Genomic DNA, 23,984 nt, shown 5'->3' on the forward strand with positions numbered 1-23,984 from the left:
GTAAGTACTATGTGAATGGCTTAAATATAAATACAATAAACAAACAAATCACACACACACATATTCACAGCCCTATAAAACAGTTACTATCTATATGTTAAACAGGGAAGGGACTTCATGAGTGGTCCAGGGGTTAAAATTCCACACTTCCAGTGCAGGGGACACAGGTTCAGTCCCTGGTCAGGAAACTAAGATTCTACATGCAGGGTGGTGCAGCCAAAAATTTTTTTTAATTTAATTAAAATTAAAGTCACACAGCTGAAAGACAGTAAGATGTGAACCTAATAAATCTGGCTCCAGAGTCCACACTCTTAACTAAACGCTACACAGTCTCATTTGAATGAGTAAAGCTATTCTTAACTGCAAGATCTAAAGTGGCTGGTCAGCATACAAGGGTGACTCAGGCCTGGAAGGGACTGTGATGGTAACTGGCAGAAGGGAAGTTCCCCTAGAAAATGAGAGTGAAAACTACTTAAGATTTTATTCTCTCTAGAAGCTCTGTTCTAATAAAGCCTTACTAGGAAAGGTGCATGGGCAGTCAGTGAAGAAAAATCAGTGTGTATTTCACTGAAAAATCAGTGAAAAATCAGACAGTATTTTCTGTCTGAAAATACTGGAAAAACTGTCATACGAAACTTCATGAAGCCCTGATCATTTGAAAACCTTACACATCTTAAATCCTTTTTAGAACAAGGCAGGGTATTTATTACTCACTCATTCACACACTTCATTATCCAACCAACCAATCAATTAACCAACTGTTTTCATAGGACCTACATAATATTCTCATATTACACTTCAGCTTCACAGAATTGTTATTGTTCATTTTCTCTACCACTTTCCTCCCAAGTAAATGAAAACTTGAGATATATGTCAGGTTTGTACCTGGAATTTCACAATAAAAATATATATTCCTAAGAAAAAGGTCCATCTTATCAAAAATCTAGTGGTACTGGAAAAGATATTTTAGGATAACTGTGCTAGCGTTATCACCATGCTGGACTTCATTCAGTGCCTCTGTAGTATCACGTGTCTTTGTTTTTTCTTTAAGTATCTGAAATGAGAATATCTACTTATACCTATGGAATAAGGTATAAGTGTATGGCTTCTTTTTCATTTCTCGTATATATAACAATTTCTTCTTAAAAAAAAAAAAAAGTAAGACAAATAGACTAATGGAACAGAATAGAGAGACCAGAGATAGACCCACATAAATACAGTCAACTGATCTTTGACAAAGGAGCAAAGGCACTACAATGGAGAAAAGATCAACTTTTTAATAAATGGTGCTAGAACAACTGGGCATCCATAGGCAAAGAAATGAATCTAGACACAGACCTTACACTGTCACAAAAATCAACTAAAAATGGATTACGGACCTAAATGTAAAATTGCAAAACTATAAAATTCCTATAAAATAACATAAGAGATATCTAGCTGACCTCAGGTATGGTGATGGCCTTTTTTAGGTGAAATACCAAAGAAATCCATGAAAGAAAGAACTGATAAGCTGGACTACATTAAAATTTAAAACTTCTGCTCTGCAAAAGACAATGTCAAGAGAAAAGACAAACCACAAACTAGGAGAAGGTATCTGCAAAAGATACATTTGATAATGGACAGTAACCTAAAATACACAAAGAATCCTTAAAACTCAACAATAAGAAAACAAACAACTCAATTAAAAATGGGTGAAAGACCTGAACAGATACCTCACCAAAGAAGATAGCAATTGAAGATATGCTCAACATCATATGTCATCAAGGAACTGAAAATTAAAACAACAATGTGATAACATGACACAACCATTAAAATAATGAGAATCTAACACTAACAACACCAAACACTGATGAGGATGAAGAACAAAAGAAACTCTCATTCAGTGCTGGTAGAACAAAATGGTATAGCCACTTTTGCAAGACAGTCTGATAGCTTCTTACAAAATTGAATGTATTCCTACTATACATTTGAACAACTGAACTCCTTGGTATTTACCCAAATGAGCTGAAAACTTATGTCTGCACAAAAACCTACACACAGATGGTTATAGCAGCTTTACACATAACTTCTAAACCTGGTAGCAACCAGATGTCCTTCAGTAGGTGAATGGATACAGATTGTGATATATCCAGACAATGGAATATTATTCAGAACTAAAAAGAAATGAACTACCAAACCACAAGACATTTAAGAACCTTAAATGTGTATTTCTAAGTGAAGGAAGTCAATCTGGGAAGGCTACAGAGTATACGATTTCAACTACATAATGGTCTGGAAAACACAAAACTGGGGAGACGGTAAAAGATCAGGAGTTAGGGGGAGGAAGGGATGAATAAGCAGAGGATTTTGGGGTTAGACTAGCTATTAGGTACAATGCTATAATGGTGGATATTATGCATTTGTCAAAACCCATAGTGTACAACACTAAAAGGGAACCCTAATGGAAACCACAGACTGCAGGTGATAATGATGTGTCAATGTGTGTTCATGGATTGTACCAAGGTACCATTCGGGAACCAGATGCTGATACAGCAGGAGAGGCTTTGCCTGTGTTGGGGCAGGGGATGTACAAGAAATCTCTGTACCGTCTGCTCAATTTTGCTCTGCACCTAGAACTGCTCTAAAATATAAAATCTATTTTTAAAAAAATAGCCATGTTTTCTCCCTATTTTCAAACTTGGTCACTGTGCAATTAATCTTATTCCACTAGGTAATGTCTCTAATCACCACGGGCAGCTACGTGGATTCTGAACCAAACAGTTTCTAAGGAAATGAAAGTTATGTATTCGTTCAGCTTCACAAGGCTATAGATTTCTCACTATGAGAATAAACAGGGAAACCTAAGACTACAAGTGCCAACTATTTGTTTATAAATGTTTAAAAAAGTTTTTGAGGTATAAAGTAATATTTACTTAATTGATAAATGAGAAAACTGAAGCATTAAGTAATTATCAATTATTTTTCAAGAGTCACCAAGGGCCACTACCAAAATTGAGACGTGACTGTAGTCCTCATTTTTCCTCCTGCCATTGCTTCTCAGCATAGATCTCAGATCTAGATCTCAGAACTCTGTATAAAAGTCTCGAGGCTGGAAAGAGCATCCCACAAGTGAGTGACAAGACTCCCTCAACTGGCTGCCTCTTTCCCAGTTTCTGGAATGTTTCAGAAACAGAACGAGCAGTGCTATGTCAGCCCACTTCTACAATCTCCTTTAGGAATGGAAGTTAGGTAATGACTTGGAGTAGAAGTTAGATTAATTACTCCTTCTAAATCTCTGCAAATTCTCAAATTTAGAAACTGGTGGTTAGATCAGTAGGGGTGGAATTAAGGGTGGTGGGTGGTCGAAGAGGGCATGTCCTCTAAGACCATGGTCCCCAACCTTTTTGGCATCAGGAACCGGTTTTTCCTGGAAGGCAATTCTTCCGTGGGCTTGGTGGAAGGGATGGTTTTGGGATGATTCAAGTGCATTACATTTATTGTGCACTTTATTTCTAACCGAATGCCACTGATGATCTGACGAGAGATGCTGGTCTTTGGCCTGGAGGTTGGGGACCCCTGCAACAGAGGAGAACTTGGGTGGTCGGCCAGAGGAGGGCGTATGTACCTGAAAACCCCCCACAGGAGACTTTACAAAGCTCCCCTGGAGGACAAACACACTCTCACTCTGCCTTACCTGCTGCAGTGAGAATTATTATTTTGGAAGAATCCAAAAGTCTCTTCCAGCAATAAAATGCTGACCAAAAAATTCCTAATTCTGAAAAATACTTACATTTACCTTGTGTTCTCATTTTTTGTGTATCACCTATGTTTCTTCATACATTTAGCTGAGCAGTTTATATGTCTAGGTCCTTATTTATAATGTTACTGAATTAACTTACAAGTGGAACTTGAAGGTAAACTCCATGAGGGAACAGACACTTGATAAACATTTCCTGATTGAGTTCATCTTATGATACTCTTGGAAAAGTATTAACAGCATGAAATCTCAAGGTTTGGGTTCAAGTCCCAGCCCTCCAAGACCATGTCTGCTCCACGCAGCAGGGCTTCAGAGGACTCTGTGGGCCCTGGAACATCATGCATAAACTGCTTCCTGAGGGCACAGGGAAGTCATCAATACCATACTTTTATTGATGATCAGTCTTGACATTTAGAAAATACATTTGGAATTACAGCTGTCTAGCTAGCAGCCTTAAGCCTATACTTTCTCCAAATCAGCTCCTCTTCTTAGACACTATGTTCTAATAATCATCTTATTTATATAAATTAGAAAGGAAAGAAAGGTTCAAAAGCTGTTAGATTCTGTTTCATTAGCTAAAACAATGAATCATGATCAGGGATAGGTACAATGAAACCTTCTAGACTTTGAAGCAAAAACCTAGCCTAGCCTGACAATGAACATCTGAAAATATAATTCAGGATCATGACTTTTTTTTCTAATAGAAAGACAGAAAACCTAGCATTACTATAGAAGCCACTTATAAATCCTTCAATCAAAGAGAAAAAAAAATTAATAGATCTAGGGCAAAGGTATAGGGGTGACGTGTTATGTTCCCTTTAACTGCAAAGTCAGAGGAATTCAGGATATAGTCGGTGAGTCAGGATGGCTCATGGAAGGGCAGGGTCACGGTAAAGGCTATACTACATCTGCATCAGTCAGGTGAGTATCTGTTAGAACAGGACTAATCTGCATAACCAGCCCCACAATAATGGACTTCAAAAAGGAATTGGAGATTTCTGTGTTCTGTTTTGCGACACGGTTTGAAATTCTAAGTGTTAAATAAGCAAAAAAGCACACTCTCAACTACGGAAATAAAGATTTTTCAAATCAATACTCAACCAGAAAAACACAAATCAATCAGGTCAACTAAATCCATTAATAGTACAACTTAAGAAAAATTATTCCAGGGACTTCCCTGGTGGTCCAATGATAAAGATTCAACGTTCCAAAGGCAGGGGGTGCCAAGTTCGATCCCTGGTCAGGGAAACTAAGATTCCCACATGCTGCTTAGTGCAGCCAAAGGGAAAAACAATTTCCTTGGTGAACTCCTCCTTGACAGCTCTAACAGGAGGAATATGATACAGTAACTGAACCAAAAGTGCTTTTTTCCAAAAAAATAAAAAATTAGGAGTGCTAAGTAAATCTACCAAAAATGGGTTTCACATTAACAACAGGCCCAAATAAAATTTCTTTTCTCCTAAAGGACAAGCTAGAGAGAGGCAAATTCTAATAGATCAAGAATCAGTATCAGAATTTAATCCTTAAACTCAAACATCCATTCCCAGAGGAGTTCCCTACTCATTGCTAAGAGTTCTGTCCAGTTTGATTTCAGGGAAGATTTCATAATACTTGCACTAATCCTACTTCACTTTCTCGCAGTCTTCTAACCTAATGTGATATGTCACACACACAGGTGCTTACCTTTCCACTTTGTTCTGACTCCTGTCTCTACAGTTCAGCTACACAGCCTTCTATCAGTGTCTTAAGTATTCAGAGCTCCTTCCTGCTTCCAGTCCTCATACATGATGCTCTGTCATTGAAAGAGGCCCCTCCATCTGCCCTACACACACTCCCAAACTCCTATGCATCAAGTCTTAGCTTAAACTTATATAGATAGTCCTTATGGAAATCTCCCCAGCCTAGGTTAGATGTTATGTTCTCTTGGTACCCTCTACTTGAGGTACTTCACTCAATTCTATTTTTTGACACAATCATTTAATGCCTGGCTCCCTCATGGGTTCTAAGCTTCATGGCAGGAGGGACCATGTCTGCTTCATCCACTGCCCCATTTCCAGCACCTTGGCTCAGCGTTTGGCACATAACAAGGCAATACATATTTTTTGAGTGAATAAAGCTTAAAAATTATAAATTAAGTATGTAAAAGATACATGCACTGGAAACAAAACTTTTAACATGCCACATGATATGAGTTGAACAATGGATCCTGTGCCAAAATGGAACTATTGAAAACATGGAATCCTATGTAGCCGGTAGGTTACAAAGATTCTTCCCTGACAACAGCAGCAGCAACAAGGGCTGAGCTTCAGAGAACCAGTACAGTGAAGGCCAGAGAATCTAGTATTCACCATAGATGCAAAACAGGTATTTCCAAATCCAGCTTACACCCAGTCAGAAAGGGCCCTGCCCTTTTGATGGGGAAGTCTACCCAGGTAACAAAGAGGAAGTGGTACTGTTTTCTTGTCTTCTACTTGGAGAGAATTCTTATCAACAACCTGACTTGTTTGGCCCAGTTCTACTGTGTGCAGTAGCCATTCTGACTTCTCACGGGGTATGGATAGGAAGGTTTTTCTCTTCTCCCTCCTTTCAAGTTTGGCTCACTTTTCCAACTCACCTGAACGGCTCCTCCCAGCATGACGGCCACCAGCCCCATGGACATGCTCAGTGTCTGTGACTCCACGGTGCTCTCTGCCTGGTGGGCCAAGCTTGCACATGCTCGCTGCAGGGTTGCTGCTACAAAGTCCACAACCTACCACAGAAATGAAATCTAGAATCAGCAAGGAGCAAGAAAAAAACAAACTCAAAATGCTCTTTACATCTGATGTCTACATCTTCATTTTCTCCCTCATCAACGTCACAATAGCAAGAAGCTTCAAGAACAACTGCTACTGTGCAGCAGGCACGGTGCTCAGGGTTCTACATGCACCAGTTCACCTAGGCGTCACATCAGCTCTAGGATGTATTCTTGTCCTCATTTTCAGAAGAAGAATCTCAGACTTAGGTGATTTGGAGGGCTTCCCTGATAGTTCAGTTGTTGAGAATCCACTGCCAATGCAGGGGACATGGGTTCAAACCCTGGTCCGGGAAGATTCCACATGCCACGGGGCATAAGCCCTAGACCACAACTACTAAGCCTGGGCTCTAGAGCCCATGTTCTGAAACAAGAGAATCCACCACAGTAAGAAGCCCATGTAAGCAGCTAGACAGTAGCCCCGGCTCGCCAGCACTGCAGAAAGCCCCTGAGCAGCAGCGAGGACCCAGCATAGCCAAAAATAAGTAAATAAACACAATTTTTAAAAAGAGGTGATCTGCTCAAAGCCATACAGTCAATAAATGAGAAAGTCCACTTACACTTTCTCAAATCTTTTAATACACCATCTTACCTTCCTTTACTTTTTGTGAATTTTGCTGGGAAATTTAAATGAAAGATGATTTGTTAAATTTCTGACCATCTCCGAGTGTCTTAGATCTGTTTCTCCTAATGAGGATTCCTCCTCAAATATTCCTTACTCCCATTTTGATAGACTAGTTCTAGTAGGCAAAGAATATGCAAAAAGGCATTCATTCTATTTAGAATTCAATGTCCCCAAATGATCTGCACAACCAATCCAGAGTCATTTTTCAAAGTATTGAATGGTTTTAAAGGATTAAGATTATTCATATACAAGAGTTTACACAGCATCTGGATAACAACTAAGCCTTAAATGAAATTAATTTGGTCAGCATTATTTTAACTGTGCTTTGATTAATCATCTTAAGTAGAAACACATTTGAATTAAAAGATGCCTGCACATACCTATATATGTGCACACACACATACATGTACACACACTCACACTTACATTTAGGATTAATGGCTCAAAAGGGAAAAATCAACTTGAAAATGGGATGGCTGAGATAGGTCATAATAAGCCTCTAAATAACATGCAAGCTTGTATGTTCAACTCTCTAGGCAAATCACATGCTATGCTACAATCTTTATTGCAGACTTAAAGTTAGGAGAATGGCTTGTTAACACTTGTCTTTTGGAGGTCAGGCAGGAAACTAGAAAGGTTATTAAAAGTTCCACTTACTGAAATAAACAACACGGGTTATGGCAACCCTCTCAAGCCTGAGAATTTATTGATTACTAGAAGTTAAGGACACTGGCTTTTCCCAGAAAAACTGGTGCATCTACCATCTTGGGTTCCACCTATTTTGACTTCAAAGAGTCTTCTAAAACACTCCTTGATTACAGGAAGCTTCTATTTCAGCGAAAATACACTGTTAAAATGCTGGAACAGAATTATGTAGCCTTCCAACTTATTCTAAATTCCTGTCCTCTATCTCTCTGCCTAACTACCTACTGATCTATCTACCCCACTATAGATTGATCTATCTACTATGCTTAATATTGCTAAACAAGTAGTATGATCCTAATTTTGTTAAGAAAGAAACTTTCAGTTTGTATGTGTATTAAAGGAAAAAAAAAAAAAAAAACCTGGGTGCTGTTAACTGGTATGACAGCCAGCTGATATTATTATTCATGAAGTACCTTTGCTCCTAAACTTTCCTGTAACAACAAAACCTGTATACCCATTTTGACAACACCTCCTCCCCCACTAATCATTTCCTGTGATTTTATGAACTGTCAGCCACGAGAATAGGTAGGTATGTGACTGCTGTTGGTTCTAGAATTTATGTGTATTGAGCAGACAATGGAAGACACCTTTATTTTTTACTTAAACATTTTTGTAAAGCAATGTCATTCTAAAAGCCAAATACTCGTGAAAGTTTATAATAAAAAAATGGCAATTGCCTACCCTATTTCTCCCCATCTGATTCTACAGAGGCAACTGGTTTTACTTAGCTATTTTAGTGACAATAGTAAGCATTTACAATTTACCAGGTACTGTTCTGAATGTGTTATAGGTATTTACTCACTTAAATCGTCACAATGATCCTTTGGGGATATGTAAACCTATTGCCAACACTGCCCTTACAGATGACTATAAGGGAGCTGAGGCCTCACTGTTAAGTCTGCAGACTTCGACTTAATCCTCCCATTCTGCAGCATGCTGCATCAGCCAAGTTCAAAGTCTCTGGGTTCAACCTCTCTCAACAATAAACCTCTAGTTTTTTGCTGGGGAGGGGAGGTGGTTGTACAAAGTTAAAGAAGGAATCAAATAGTCTTCTGACTCTTGTGGAGCTTGTCAACATGGTTCAAATTCAGCTCCATCTTTAGGGCTCATCTGGTGCCCCCAGTCCTTCCAGGCTTCTGCAGAGAGAAGTGGTTTGCCTTTTTCCCCCTTTTCTCAAAAAACTTTTAACATACTGTATTGGTGTTTTTCCTTCTGGCTTACTTCACGCTGTATAATAGGCTCCAGTTTCATCCACCTCATTAGAACTGATTCAAATGTATTCTTTTTAATGGCTGAGTAATACTCCATTGTGTATATGTACCATGGCTTTCTTATCCATTCATCTGCTGATGGACATCTAGGTTGCTTCCATGTCCTGGCTATTATAAACAGTGCTGCGATGAACATTGGGGTACACGTGTCTCTTTCCCTTCCGGTTTCCTCAGTGTGTATGCCCAGCAGTGGGATTGCTGGATCATAAGGCAGTTCTATTTCCAGTTTTTTGAGGAATCTCCACACTGTTCTCCATAGTGGCTGTACTAGTTTGCATTCCCACCAACAGTGTAAGAGGGTTCCCTTTTCTCCACACCCTCTCCAGCATTTATTATTTGTAGACTTTTGGATCGCAGCTATTCTGACTGATGTGAAATGGTACCTCATAGTGGTTTTGATTTGCATTTCTCTGATAATGAGTGATGTTGAGCATCTTTTCATGTGTTTGTTAGCCATCTGTATGTCTGCTTTGAAGAAATGTCTATTTAGTTCTTTGGCCCATTTTTTGATTGGGTCAATACAGTATACTAACGCATATATATGGAATTTAGAAAGATGGTAACAATAACCCTGTGTACGAGACAGCAAAAGAGACACTGATGTATAGAACAGTCTTATGGACTCTGTGGGAGAGGGAGAGGGTGGGAAGATTTGGGAGAATGGCACTGAAACATGTAAAATAGCATGTATGAAACGAGATGCCAGTCCAGGTTCGATGCACGATACTGGATGCTTGGGGCTAGTGCTCTGGGACGACCCAGAGGGATGGTATGGGGAGGGAGGAGGGAGGAGGGTTCAGGATGGGGAACACATGCATACCTGTGGTGGATTCATTTTGATATTTGGCAAAACTAATATAATTATGTAAAGTTTAAAAATAAAATAAAATTAAAAAAAAAAAAAAACAACTTTTAACAGCTCTTTAGAGGCACATGGCTTTGCTTCCTGACTTCTCTCATGCAAGCACTTGGCTTTCCATCTTCTGAAGTTGCTACTATCTTCTAGTTACTCTCTTTGACCTACTGTATCTCCTCTCCTGCTCTGCTGGTCACTGTGGTTTCCAGAGGGAACAGATAAACACCATCTTTTGTTCAATATAGCATCTTTAATCAGAAGTCTCTACTTTTTATAAATTTGTACTCTTATGTGGCTTAAATATTTTTACAGTGAGCAGGTGCAGGTGTTACTTATGTTAAAAAATGTAACATATGAAAATAGAACCCCTTTTACTCTGCCAATTACAGTGATCTAGTTACAGAATGGTGCAGAGGGTGGCAGTTTCCTGGAAGGGCAGGAAAAAGGGAATCTTGTTCATTCCACTCCATATACACTGCCCCCTTGCTGATCCTGCCACACTCTGGGCATACTCCCTCTCATCTGAAACACTCTTCCCCTAGGTATATCAATGGCTCCCTCCTTCCCTGCTTCAGATCTTTGCTCAAAAGTTACTTTTCTCAGTGAGATTCTCCATGACCACCCTATTTACCTTACCACACTCCCTTCACCATCCCTTTCCTTGTTAGATTTTTTCTTTCTAGTGCTTATCACCATCTAACATGCTGTGTATTTTGCCTTGTTTACTGTCTCTCTATATATACATATGAATGTAAGCTCCAGTTAGAACTGGACATGGAATAACAGACTGGTTCCAAATAGGAAAAGGAGTACGTCAAGGCTGTATATTGTCATCCTGCTTATTTAACTTATATGCAGAGTACATCATGAGAAACGCTGGGCTGAGGGAAGCACAAGCTGGAAGCAAGACTGCCAGGAGAAATATCAATAACCTCAGATATGCAGATGACACCACCCTTATGGCAGAAAGTGAAGAGGAACTAAAAAGCTTCTTGATGAAAGTGAAAGTGGAGAGTGAAAAAGTTGGCTTAAAGTTCAACATTCAGAAAACTAAGATCATAGCATCTGGTCCCATCACTTCATGGGAAATAGATGGGGAAACAGTGGAAACAGTGTCAGACTTTATTTTTCTAGGCTCCAAAACCACTGAAGATGGTGACTGCAGCCATGAAATTAAAAGACGCTTACTCCTTGGAAGAAAAGTTATGACCAACCTAGATAGCATATTCAAAAGCAGAGACATTACTTTGCCAATAAAGGTCCGTCTAGTCAAGGCAATGGTTTTTCCAGTGTTCATGTACGGATGTGAGAGTTGGACTGTGAAGAAAGCTGAGCGCCGAAGAATTGATGCTTTTGAACTGTGGTGTTGGAGAAGACTCCTGAGAGTCCCTTGGACAGCAAGGAGATCCAACCAGTCCATTCTGAAGGAGATCAGCCCTGGGATTTCTTTGGAAGGAATGATGTTAACGCTGAAACTCCAATACTTAGGCCACCTCATGCAAAGAGTTGACTCATTGGAAAAGACTCTGATGCTGGGAGGGATTGGGGGCAGGAGGAAAAGGGGACGACAGAGGATAAGACGGCTGGATGGCATCACCGACTCGATGGACGTGAGTCTGAGTGAACTCCGGGAGTTGGTGATGGACAGGGAGGCCTGGTGGGCTGCAATTCATGGGGTCGCAAAGATTCGGACACAACTGAGCGACTGAACTGAACTGACTGAAGCTCCATGAGAGCACAGATATGTCTGTTTTGTTCACTGCTATGTCTCTGATACCCAGAAGAGTAGGTGGCACATAGTAGGCCCTTAATACATATTAATGGAATAAAAGAACTTGGGAGTTGGAACAGGGCTCTGAATCAGTAAAGACCATTCCATGCCTCATTCTTCTCTGCATTATCTCACATACTAATATACCATTTGCCAACACAGTTTTTTTTTCCATTGTATGAATATATCACAATTTATTAATCATTCTTCTAATGAACACAGTTTTTAAAATTTTTCATCTTTCATCCAGGAACTCTTCAATATGCATTTGTAACAAATAGAGAGATGTGTCTTTTTACATAACTGTGCTGTGTTTAGACGCTCAGTCGTGTCCGACTCTTTGTGACCTCATGGACTGTAGGCCACCAGGCTCCTCTGTCCATGGGGACTTCCCAGGCAAGAATACTGGAGTGGGTTGCCATGCCCTCCTCCAGAGGATCTTCCCAACTCAGGGATCAAATCCAGGTCTCCTTCATTGCAGGCAGATTCTTCTTTACTGTCTGAGTCACCAGGGAAGCCCAAGAATACTGGAGTGGGTAGCCTATCCCTTCTCCAGGGGATCTTCCTGACCCAGGAATCAAACTGGGGTCTCCTGCACAGCAGGCGGATTCTTTACCAACTGAGCTATCTGGGAAGCCCCTTTTACGTAACTACCTTTACTACAAATACACAAAAAACAAATTATTTATATCTTCTAACACTGGGTCCATGACTTTCACAAAAATGTCTTGGTACAATTGGTTTGTTTGAATCAAGAACCACTCATTACACTTCCCTGATAGGTCGCAAGTCCCTTTTAAGCTGCAACAGCCCTGTCCCTCCTTAATGCCATTTATCTGATGAAGAAACTGGGTCATTTGTACTATGGAATTTCCTGCATCATGGATTTGGCTAATTGCTTCTTCATTGCACTTAATTTGCTCCTTTATCCTGTGGGGTGGTGAGGGGATGGGGATTGTTTTATATTGTTTGGGGGTTTGGAGAGGAAGAACACTTCCTGGTGGTATGGCATATGTCGTACTGCATTACATGAGAGGCACATCATAATGTCTGCTTCTCTTTTTATAGTGATGCTAAGATTACTCAGCCCAGTGAATTCCCTGGCAGTCTAGTGATTGGGATTACTTGCTTTCACTGCTGAGGGTGCAGGTTTAATCCCTGGTTGGGGAACTAAGATTCCACAAGCCACACAATGCAACCAAAAAAAAAAATAATCAGAATAAGCTGAAATATATAGGGAAACATATACGAACACTCTTTCTTTGACTCTCTGAAATGAGTCAAAGCGTCAGACATCACTGGGCAACTGAACAATGACATACTGATATTAGCATTAACCCTGAAATTCACCAAAAATAAAATGGACAGGCAGATGGAGATATAGATAAAAATGTGATAAAGCAAATACAGTAAAAGACTAATGACAGAATCTAGGTGGTGGACATCCAGATAATCACTATAAAATTCTTCGAAATTTTTGAAAGTTTTTATAATTAAATGCTGGGAGAAGAAAGGATCAGATGGTTTGGGTATATTTGGCCTAATACATTCATTATAAAGTATCCCTAATGGTTTTTGTAGACACTGATGATTGCTACCTCAATCGATTATTTCATTAGGGGATTGCAAAATATTGATATAATTTTCTAGTTCTCATTTTGAATTTTCCAGCTGTGGCTCTTACACAAAGAAAAAAATTTCTTCATTGACTAATTACATGGAAACATAATTCCCACAGGAAAGATAAATGTCTTATTCTTTCCCTGCATTTATCGATTTACAAAGTAGTGAACTGATCACCTAGGAACCTCCAAAGATGTCCTACAAGATACCTTTCGGGGGGGAACTAGATGCATTTCAATCCACTGCAGGCATTATTCTCTTTCATGCTCAAATTGTCCTACCTGTGGTCAGTGGGAGCCCCTCCAAAGTTAACTTCTGAACGCTACTGACATGAGCCTGTTAATCTCAGACTGCTTCCTGGTTTTCAGGCACAACAAGATGTCCTGAGGCTTACACTGTACAATTTCTGCCCTGGACCTTTAATCCAATGAGCTTCGTGTTCTTCTGGTAGGAAGTGGTGATTAGAAACTATAATCTGGTACTAGTGATGCTTAGGGCTACTGGACTGTCATTGCTTCTTGGCACGGACAATGGACTGAGCTAGGAAATATCTGTTTTTGAAAATGAGAAAAATAAACTATGAGTTCAAACAAACACTTCCAGTTAAAATTTAATATGACAGGGGTTCTACTTAACTTAAATTCATTAAACTCTTTTATTTTTTATACTGAAAGTCTTCATTCCTAATGATATTAACAAAATTACTTTTAATTTATTACTTATAATTTATCCATATGCATGTATGTATTTCAAAATAACATACCAAAATTATCACCATCACTAAGTCTACAAGATGCAGTTTAGTGGGGTTTTGTGTGGTCCTTTTTGTCATGATACAGTTCAACCTCAGATGAAGGAAAATTTAATGGGACAAATCACTTTTGTATCAGCCTAATGCCATTGTTCCTTAATTAGGAGCAAAGGGAGATAAGTGGGAAAGTTTAAGTCATATCAGTTTTTAAACCATTTCCCTTTCCAATGGGCATCCTGAGACAAAAACAAGGTCTGGGTGAAAAATTCTTTAGCGAATTGATATAAACACAGGAGAAACAAATCACCCTACTGAGTAATACAGGGTCAATGAACTGAAGGAGTAAGAGGCCAGAAAAGAAATCATGAGCATAAATCTCATTAAACAGGCACGATAAGTCAGAGCTGACAGGCAGCTGCAAAATTTCTCAGCAGGAGCTGTAGTGAAATGCTGCTTAGCAACACCCGAAGGCAGAGGACAATGACGATGATACAAAGAGCTGGAGTGTCAGATTTAAGTGTGACAATCAGACCATCTCACAGCTGATTATTCACCAACCAAGCCACAACCAACTGTGGTAAAGGGTAAAATATGACTACACTGCCTATGCTTTAGTACTTTTAATTCCTACTTTTAAAAAATGCTGGCAAAAGGTTTCCCTAGTGGCTCAGAGGTAAAGAATCTGCTTAGCAATGCAGGAGACACATTCATTCCCTGGTCCAGGAAGATCCCTCATGCTGTGGAGCAGCTAAGCCCATGCATCACAACTATTAAGCCATGTTCTAGAGCCCCTGAGCTCAACCACTGAGTCCATGTGCCACAGCTATTGAAGCCTGCAGGCCCCAGAGACCATGCTCCATAACAAGAGAAGCCACTGCAATGAGAAGCCCGTGCACTGCAATGAAGAGTAGCCCTTGCTCGCTGCAGCTAGAGAAAAGCCCTTTCAGTAGTAAAAATCCAGCACCGCCAAAAATAAATAAATAAATATATATGTATGTAAAAAACGCTGGCCAAAAAAAAAAAAAAAAAGGCTGAGCCGTTAAATTCAAGCACTGATCTGATCCACAGTTACTTGATCCTGAAGGCACTAAATAAAATCTGTAAACTTCACTGGCAAAATAAAAAGGCAACAAAAACACTTCACAGGTTGTGATAAGCTGTTAGAGGACCTATAAAATTCAATGTGATCATTAGTGATTTTTTTTTTTTCAAATTTGAGTTTTAATCATTCTCAACATTTTTTTTTTCCTGCCATGACATATAGCTTACAGGATCTTAGTTCCCAGACCAGGGGTTGAACCCGTGCACTCTGCATTGAAAGGCCAGAGTCCTAACAACTGGACTGCCAGAGAAGTCCCTCATTCTCAACTTTTAGTGTACATTAAAATTATCTATGGAGCTTAAAATAAAAAATACATATGCCCAGACTCTAATGTAGACATACTGAATCAGAATTTCTAAAAGTGGGCTGGGCATCAATATTAGGAAAAAGATCCCAGGCAATTTATTTGCACCAAAAGTTGAAAACCACTGAGATATATAAATATTTAAAACAGTTCTGTTTTATGTGCACAAGAACCACTTCAAGAGCTTGTTAAACATGACAATTCCCAGGACCTATGAAAGTACTGATTCTCTTAGTCTGGTGTGGCTCAGTAATTTACTTTTAACCAGAATTCCAGGTGTAGCACTGATACAAGTGTCATCAAAACACACTCTGAGTGACATTTTAAAAAATATCTTTGGGAAAGAATGAAAGAAACCAAAACAGACAAATACCACCAGGCTGGGATCCGTTATGTGGCAGCCACTGACCTGAGTGATGTTGGTGAATATCTGCTCAGACATTCTCTCACACAGAAGAGCCACCAGTTGGAGAACCAGCAGCTTCCGCTCCTGACCTTCCACCAGAAGAGTCTGGTGCTGTTCTAATTCCAAAAGGCTTTTGTTGGAGAAAGACTTCATTTTTAACTCTGTTTCATCTTCCACAGCCACGTGAGTTAATTCCTATCAGTGTGGGAGAAAAGAAAAAGTAAAGAAAAATCCTACAGAACTAAGGACTTTAAAAACAGAAAACTCATTTGAAATGTATATATGGAGAACCAGTCTCTGTTCATTACAGCATTAGTTATAATAGCCAAAAACTGGAAACAAATGTCCTTCGATAAGAGAATAAGCTGTGATGTATTTACTATATTGCAGCAGTTGAAATAAATGAACTAGATCTACACAGATATCAATATAATCTTAAAAACACAACTGAATGGAAGAGGTAAGCTGCAGAGTAATACATATATCAATGTGCCAAGTATATGAAAATGATAAACTTTACAATAAAAATCATAAACACACACAAAGAACTAGCCTGACAAACTACTTACTTTATCACTATTTTTATGATCTCTACCACTAGCCTCCCTTGAACTGAGGTCATATAACATTTCCAAACCCTTTTCAGTGACTATTAGATGCTTTTACCACCAGAGTTCTTTTTCCCTAGGATATTCAGAACTGAACTTCTACTAACAGGTAATTCATTACTGTGGGTTTTATAAGATTTTCCCTAGCTTTCATCTGTAAATTTCCGTGGGAAAGGAAAACCTTAAGTTCCATAATAATGAATACTTTAACCACAGTATTAATAACTGACAGTTTAGAGCAGTGGTGCCCAACTGTTTCTGGGCAATTTTGCTCTCCAGTGGGCACTTAGCAATGCTGAGGGACATTTTTGGTTGTCATAACTGGGAGATGACACAGACATCTCTGAGTAGAGGTCAGGGATGCTGGTAAACATCCTATGATGGACAGGAAGCCCCCACTCAAAGAAACAAATACCTAGCCCAACATGTCAATAGCACCGAGGTAGAGGAACTTTGGTTCAGAGCAAAGCCCTTTGACTTTTTGAAACAAATTTTAAAAAATCATCCAATTAGGAGAATATTTTCTTGGGATGTTATTTACAGTGAGTGGCTGCACAGGGGTATGAATGTGAATAAGAGAGGTGAGAAACCTCAAAAAAGTATCCCCCACTTCAATTCTAGGAACGTTAGCCCTGATTTCCTCCTCTCATTCTCCCAACCCACACCAACCTTAAACTCCAAAGACATTCTCTTAGAGTGGACATTTTCTTTAGGGAAAATACCAAAGAAGGCAGAGATCAATGAGAGGGAATCAGAGACACTGATTCATGGTCTCTAACAATGCAAATAAGGAGTAACAGGGTGTAAGTTACTGACATTAGAGCAAAAGAAAACAAAGCCACCAGACTAAGAAATAAACCCGGAAAAGGCTTCAAGTGGCTACAAAATGAAATGAGAGGGGCAGAACTGCTAAATCTCCTTTGCAAATACCTGACAAAACAACAGTCAGAAAGGATGAGGGATTATTCCACAGCTGTAAAACCTGCTATTAACTTCAAAAGAGTTCTTACTGTCAACACAGAGCAAAGATTAACCCTTTCGTAGATCAATCGCTTTACTTTGGTCATCTCTAAAAATTCAGTGGAGATTACCTCGCAAAGGAGTTCGATCCTATGTATACTGCTGAAGGTAAATTTCTTTTTGACTGAACCAAATGCTACTGAAAAGCAAATATTACCCTATTAACTTTATTTCTCCTAAATTAAGACCTAATTTTAGAACCTAAAATTATGACTGCCTGGCAAATTCAAAGGTGCTCCTGATACTACCCTAGAATAAAAATGACAGTGAGCTATACACAATTCTTACCTTCAAGCAGAAGATGAAGAAGTCACCTGCTAAACCACATTCCTGGCAATGGGACAGCAAGCCCCCAAGGTGCTCCACTCGGCACTGCTCTGAGGACACCTTTTGGTACAGGGCTTCATCTTCATCACTGCAATGCAGGGGGAGATTTATTTCCCAGAGTTATTCTTTTTTTTTTTTTTTTTGGAGACCCCATTAATAATCTTCTAAAGTAACATGTTAATTTCATACAGTAAATCATTATAAAGCTCAAAAATGTTTAAATTATTTTCCTGTTTCTCCATGCTGAAAAAGTTATTTATTCTCAGAAGCTAGGCTATCATGTTTTGTATAGTCATTTGCTCAAATGGGGAAAAGATTCATTTGAAGATGGACGTTGAAAGATCACTATTGATATTATTTCAATAAGCTTCAAATGCAATGAGGAATTAAAGTACAGGTTTATGCATATATTCTGGTTCCTGAAGAAGAGAAGAGACAAGAGAAGGCTGAAAAGTGAGGCCAGATCACAGAGAATGTTGGATGCCAGTCAAAGGAGCTTGGATTTTTTTCAATGAGCTGCTAAGGGTTATGAGCAGTGGGAAAAAGACATAATCTTCATAGGAAGAGATTCAGTCAATCTCAGTGAGCCAATTGTTGACTTGTAAAAATCCATAGATTCAGAAAACTGAGCAGGCTGAATTTCCAAGTAATACTGTGGCTAAATTATCAAAAACAGTGTTGTGATCTCTGCAAAAAGTTTAAGGAAAATTCTCATAAGGTACTATGGCTTCTAGTTTTCATTCATCAGACAAGTGAAAAAGCCAACATATAATATTCTTATACTATATCACGTAAATAAATACAAAGGTACAGAAGATACACTAAAAACAAGACGCTAAAATCGTGTAAACTGTGATTAGGACAGTTGGTAACTTTTGTTTCCTCTTTATGCTTTTTTATATTATACAAAGAACATTTACTATTTTTGTGATGAAAGAACAAAACTTCTTTCAGATTAAATTGAGGGAAAAAATGACAGGTGTTGCTTCATTTCAGTGAAAAGTACAATTATTAAAGTTAATTTAGCAAACAGTCTCACTGGGCAGTATGTCCCAATCTGCTGGTTCACTAGTAACATAGTATTTATAATCCTTTAGTAGAATGAATCACCTAGAAGTTAAGTTTAGGATTACTTCCTATATTATCCTATCTTTTAGAGATCATTCATGTTATCTCCAACACATTTTAAGTTAGAAGAAAAGCTGAAATTGTGTCTAACCTTCTGTGAACCATCTTATCAAAATGAAATACCATATTCAAAGATTCTTTAAAAAATAAAAAAAGACATGCTAACAATTACCTTCAGAAGCATTGTTTTATTCATTCTTAAAACTGCAATGGAAGAATCAATTTCAAATAGTCATATTTAGCTCCAGAAAAGTAAAAATTCTGGATCCAAAGATGATAAAATCTAAGCTGCTCTTCTAGTTTCTTTAATCAGACTTCTTATTGATAACTAATGCTGCTGGGCAGAATGGTGGAGTGAAAGGTAAGTGGCGATAAAGACCACGGGCTTGGGGGATGAACACCATGAGCAGTTTTAAAAGAAATCGTAAACACACACACCAAGACACCACCACCACCCCACCATCCCAGTCTGGTACAGTGTCAACTTACTGGAGAAATGGAGTGTCTTCAATATGTAATGGAGGCTATGGACCCTATTTTCAGCAAAGAATCTGTATTTGCATATAAAAAATCCCTTGTGTGTAATTTCAAGGGGATTATAGAGTCCCAGAAGTCCATGTAGAGACCCCTAGTTAAGGATCTATCGCTTCTGGCAGTGAACGGAGATTCATTCTATCACTGCCTATTTACTTTTTTTCCTGCCAAAGAGAGAAACTATAGTTTCAATAGAAACTATTGATTTTGACATACTTGCACTAAAGACTTGTTAAGATAGCACTAAGTTTTAACTGCTGATAAGTCAAATACTATGAAATTTTCTATGCAGTCACTAAATTGGTTCTAAACTGTTCCAAAGTGGTTTTAAATAAAAATGACAAAAAATATTAAGCTCCCTTTGTTCAGGGGCATAGTTGTAACTGCAAAACCTACACTGATGGTTCTATTTGCAATCAATATTTTTTTTCTGTTCGAAAAATAGAAAAATTTTCTGATTGAATACGTGTTTTAAAACTTAACCAAAAAAAAAAAAAACTTAATCAAGCTGACCATGAATAAAAATATTAGACTTAAACACTTTAACAAACAGCAGGACTTTGAATGTGATATGACATTTGAGTAGAGCAGCTGCCACCAGTTAAATATTACATGGACTCTGATCAACAAGAATTTATGTTCTGAGGTGGTAACATATACACATATCACCCAGAAAATGGAAATAATGTAAAATACATTTGTGAGACACAGGAGAAATAAATTATCCATTCCACTAACATCAGTTAGCTGCTTTCTAAACAATCCCTAAGAGAAACAAACCTCTATCACAAAATTACCGTAAGAGTGCTCTGAGAGAATTTCCCTTAGGAGTAAGTCTGACTCTGAACACACATATACCATTTTGAATGTCAGAAAGAGAACTGGATTGTTACAGTGTTGAGGGTGAAAGGTGTTTGCCAATTACTCTGATTCACTGGCAAAGACTCCGCGAAATAAGTGGGCTTGTTATGACACAGAGCTGTGAGACTGCAGTAAACTGCACCTATTAGTTAGCATCTAGGAAAAACCTGGAGGATCATTTAAGGGTCACCTTTCACTTAGAGATTATAAATAACACCTCAGCTGCTAATTTCTGGTTTCCTTTCTATCAGCGCCCCTTAGTGGACAAGTCATAGAACAGCCTTTTGGGTACAATTAAATCTGAAGAGAGAGCAAAGAATGGGTGGACTCACCAAAAGGCCTCTTTGATGGTGATCATAATGCCGCCCTGAGTGGCAGCTCTAAAGTGGCACAGAGAATGGAGAGCGGGCACAGATTTGTCCAACCCTGCAAATCCTTTCAGGCTAGCAATTGCCTTCTTTCTCTCCAGTCTCCCCAGAATCCATAATAAGATCTCTTGGCAAAGTGACCTGGCAGAAAAAAGCAGTTATAAATGAGCTTGTCATCATACTCTACATGTCTAACAAGTTAACACAGAAAAAGAAAGAATGACTGTCAGGTTCCATGCATTCTAAACGCTGGCACAATCACCTAGTATTACTGACGTGTGGGAGCGGAAACTATGCTTAAGAATTTCAGAAAGCAAACATCCTGAAATTTGATGAGCGACTGACTAATCTCTGGCTGTAGAAGCAGCTCTGATATGACACATGAGCCCCACATGGTTTTTTTTGTTAATTCCAAGTGTACTCACTGCCTTTGGACCAGGCACTGTGAAAGAATGCTGGCACGGATCAAACCATCTACCATCAATGGGACCAATAACTGGTGACCAAGAAATAGTACACCAGCAAATTCTAGCTGATTCCTTATCCCCTCTTATCTGTGCCAGTCAACCAGGAGAGAAGTGGAATAAACGTTTGCTTCTTCCTTCTCAGTCTGATGAGACATGATAGTGCTGTGAGGACTTCAATTTCAAAACTAGAACAAGAGTTATTATAGGAATGGTCTTCAGAAGCCAAATTCACACATTTATACCCTCCATCTTCCAATGCACTTTCTCTTGTCACTTCCCTCATGGCTGTAGGCTTCAGTGACACCCTAACCAAAAGGCAATATGTAAGCTGTGAATAATATGCCAGACTGAGTACTTCCCTTTATCAGTTAACAATGATGATGATAATGACTATTTATTGAGCTTATAATTTGCCAAGGACAGTGCTATACACTTACTTCAATATAGTTAGTCTTCATAATAACCCTATGAAGAAGATAATATTACTGTGTATGAGATTACATATGGGGGGATTTCCAAACACCAAAAATCAGAATTCTGTAGGACTTTGGAAAGGATAGAAATTTTTTAAATTTTTGTTGGAGTATAGTTGATTTGCAATGTTGTATTAGTTCCAGGTGTATAGCTAACTGAATTAGTTATACATATATCCACCCTTTTTTAAGGTTCTTTTCCCATATAGGCCGTTATCGAGTATTGGGTAGAGTTCCCTGTGCTATACAGCAGGTCCTTATTATCTATTTTATACCTAGTAGTGTGTATGTGTCAATCCCAATCTTCCAATTTAAGTCTAATAAGGAGAGAGAAACAACACAAATCACTGTGAGAACAGTGTCCATACATAATGAGTCCCACTTAAATTTCAATACAGAAGATTATTTTCTGGATGACTGAGGAACTCCTTCTTTCTCATTAACACTGTGCACAAACACCAAATCCAGGCCTAAATTACAGAGTGCCACATTCAGATCCAGGTTTCCCAAACTTGATTTCTAATTGCTCACAAGGTGTTCATGGTCTAACCTCTATTTCCTCCTCCCCAGACATACAGTAGCAGTATTGTTCACTGGTCAAACAGGGGCATGCTCATACGTGTACAGAGATTTTCCCTCTGATGTCTAAAACAGAGACTGAGGAAGGTCATTCTAGAAACTAAATCCAATTCCCCTGCAATCTGCAAAGCACTCTTTCTTTTCTAGAGGACTGTCAGAAGTTTTTCTGACCTTGAAAGAAAAAATAAAAAACAACTACGAAGGGGCATAAGTCATATTCAAAAGAAGAACAACATGCAAGAAAGACTTCACTGTTTACAAACAAGAAGGTTCTCTAGGTTGTTTACCTTAGATGAGACACGCTCTGCTTGGTAAAACAGTAAAGAGAGAAGAGGACTCCCAGGACAGGAAGCAGAGAATCCACCAAAACTGATAAAGGTTCATTCCCGACCACATACACCTAGGGAAAAGGACACAGCGGTACAGTGAGTGCAAGGCCTGAGGAATGGGAGTCAAACACCGCACACATATCAGCAGGGCTGAAGGCTTACCTTAAGTAACACTCCAGTCCTAAGGTGAACATTTTTAAGTCTAAGGCTAAGGAAAACACCTGAGATTGGCAGACAGGTTGAAACACAGCGAGACTGAAATGAAGTATCACCCTTCATGCATGCAGCCTGAAGAACTGCTGGGGAACCAGGCAGATGGACCCATTTTCTGACCTATTCCTTTCCTACTTCTGACTAGCTCAGAGCCTCCTCATCTACTATTCATCTATACAATAGTTATCTTACTGCTAAAGGCCCTGCTACTAGGACTAACAAGCAAACAGAAAAGCTTAAGACTAGATTTGAAAGAAAAAAAAGCAAAATAATAGTTTGCTCTAGGTTTGTCCTTTTTTTTATTTGTTTTTATTTATTTATTTGGCTGTGCTGCGTCTTAGTTGCAGCATGCAGAATCTTCTACCTGTGGCACGTGGGATCTAGTTCCCTGACCAGGGATTGAACCCCGGGCCCTCGGCATTGGGAGCACAGAGTCTCAGCAACTGGACGACAAGGGGAAGTCCCTAGATTTGTCATTCTCCAGATGTGACTGCCACATGGGCAAGTCCTATTCTCCCCAGTTCAATCAATGTGCACCTAAATCTGCACTGGCTTTATAGGGTTAAGTGTGTGAGGATGCTGAAGCTTATTAACAATAACTATGTTAAATATTTTATTTGTACCTTTCAAAAAGGATTCAACAAACTTTTCTGACTACATACTGGAATCAAACTACTGTTCTAGGCACTGCACTACTCTGAATATCAAGGTGAAGAAAAATTGTTCTCTTTCATTGCTTGTGATCTAACAGGAAGAATAAAATGAGTTAAAACAATAATACTGTTGTTATTATTCAAGGTGGATAATTTAAAATACCTTACAAAGTGCTAAAATGCTATTCAAAACTCCAATCAAGCATAATAGGATTTTAAAATGTACTTAATTCTATTCTAATAAATTAACTAAAACCTGATGGTGTCAACTGTAATAATAATAAAAGAAGAAAAAAGAGGCTCTGACGATGATTACACACTTGACAATGGAGCACACATATGTGTTCCAGGAACTATGCTAGGATTTTTATCTTCCAGGTACCAGGTTAGATTCTTTTAAAGAGCTGGCTCATTGAAATTATAACAATCTCACAAAGTCTGTATTAGCAGACCTATTTTTTTTTTAGTATAATTGGTTTACAA

At 38.8% G+C, this 23,984-nt stretch overlaps 1 protein-coding gene across 2 annotated transcripts in view; it reads right to left on the minus strand.

Moving 5' to 3' along the window:
• TANGO6 (transport and golgi organization 6 homolog) overlaps nucleotides 1–23,984 on the minus strand; it is a 184,815-nt gene that overhangs the window by 117,663 nt on the left and 43,168 nt on the right. For both annotated transcript variants that reach the window (XM_027516145.1, XM_027516146.1), the window contains exons 8-12: nucleotides 22,594–22,706; nucleotides 20,752–20,928; nucleotides 17,858–17,984; nucleotides 15,945–16,136; nucleotides 6,351–6,485 (exon numbers count right to left, since the gene is read on the minus strand). In XM_027516145.1, the coding sequence (XP_027371946.1) occupies nucleotides 6,351–6,485; nucleotides 15,945–16,136; nucleotides 17,858–17,984; nucleotides 20,752–20,928; nucleotides 22,594–22,706 (744 nt within the window). The remainder of the gene's footprint in view (nucleotides 1–6,350; nucleotides 6,486–15,944; nucleotides 16,137–17,857; nucleotides 17,985–20,751; nucleotides 20,929–22,593; nucleotides 22,707–23,984) is intronic.

Source organism: Bos indicus x Bos taurus, chromosome 18 (genome assembly GCF_003369695.1).
Source record: "Bos indicus x Bos taurus breed Angus x Brahman F1 hybrid chromosome 18, Bos_hybrid_MaternalHap_v2.0, whole genome shotgun sequence".
Lineage (NCBI taxonomy): Eukaryota > Metazoa > Chordata > Mammalia > Artiodactyla > Bovidae > Bos > Bos indicus x Bos taurus.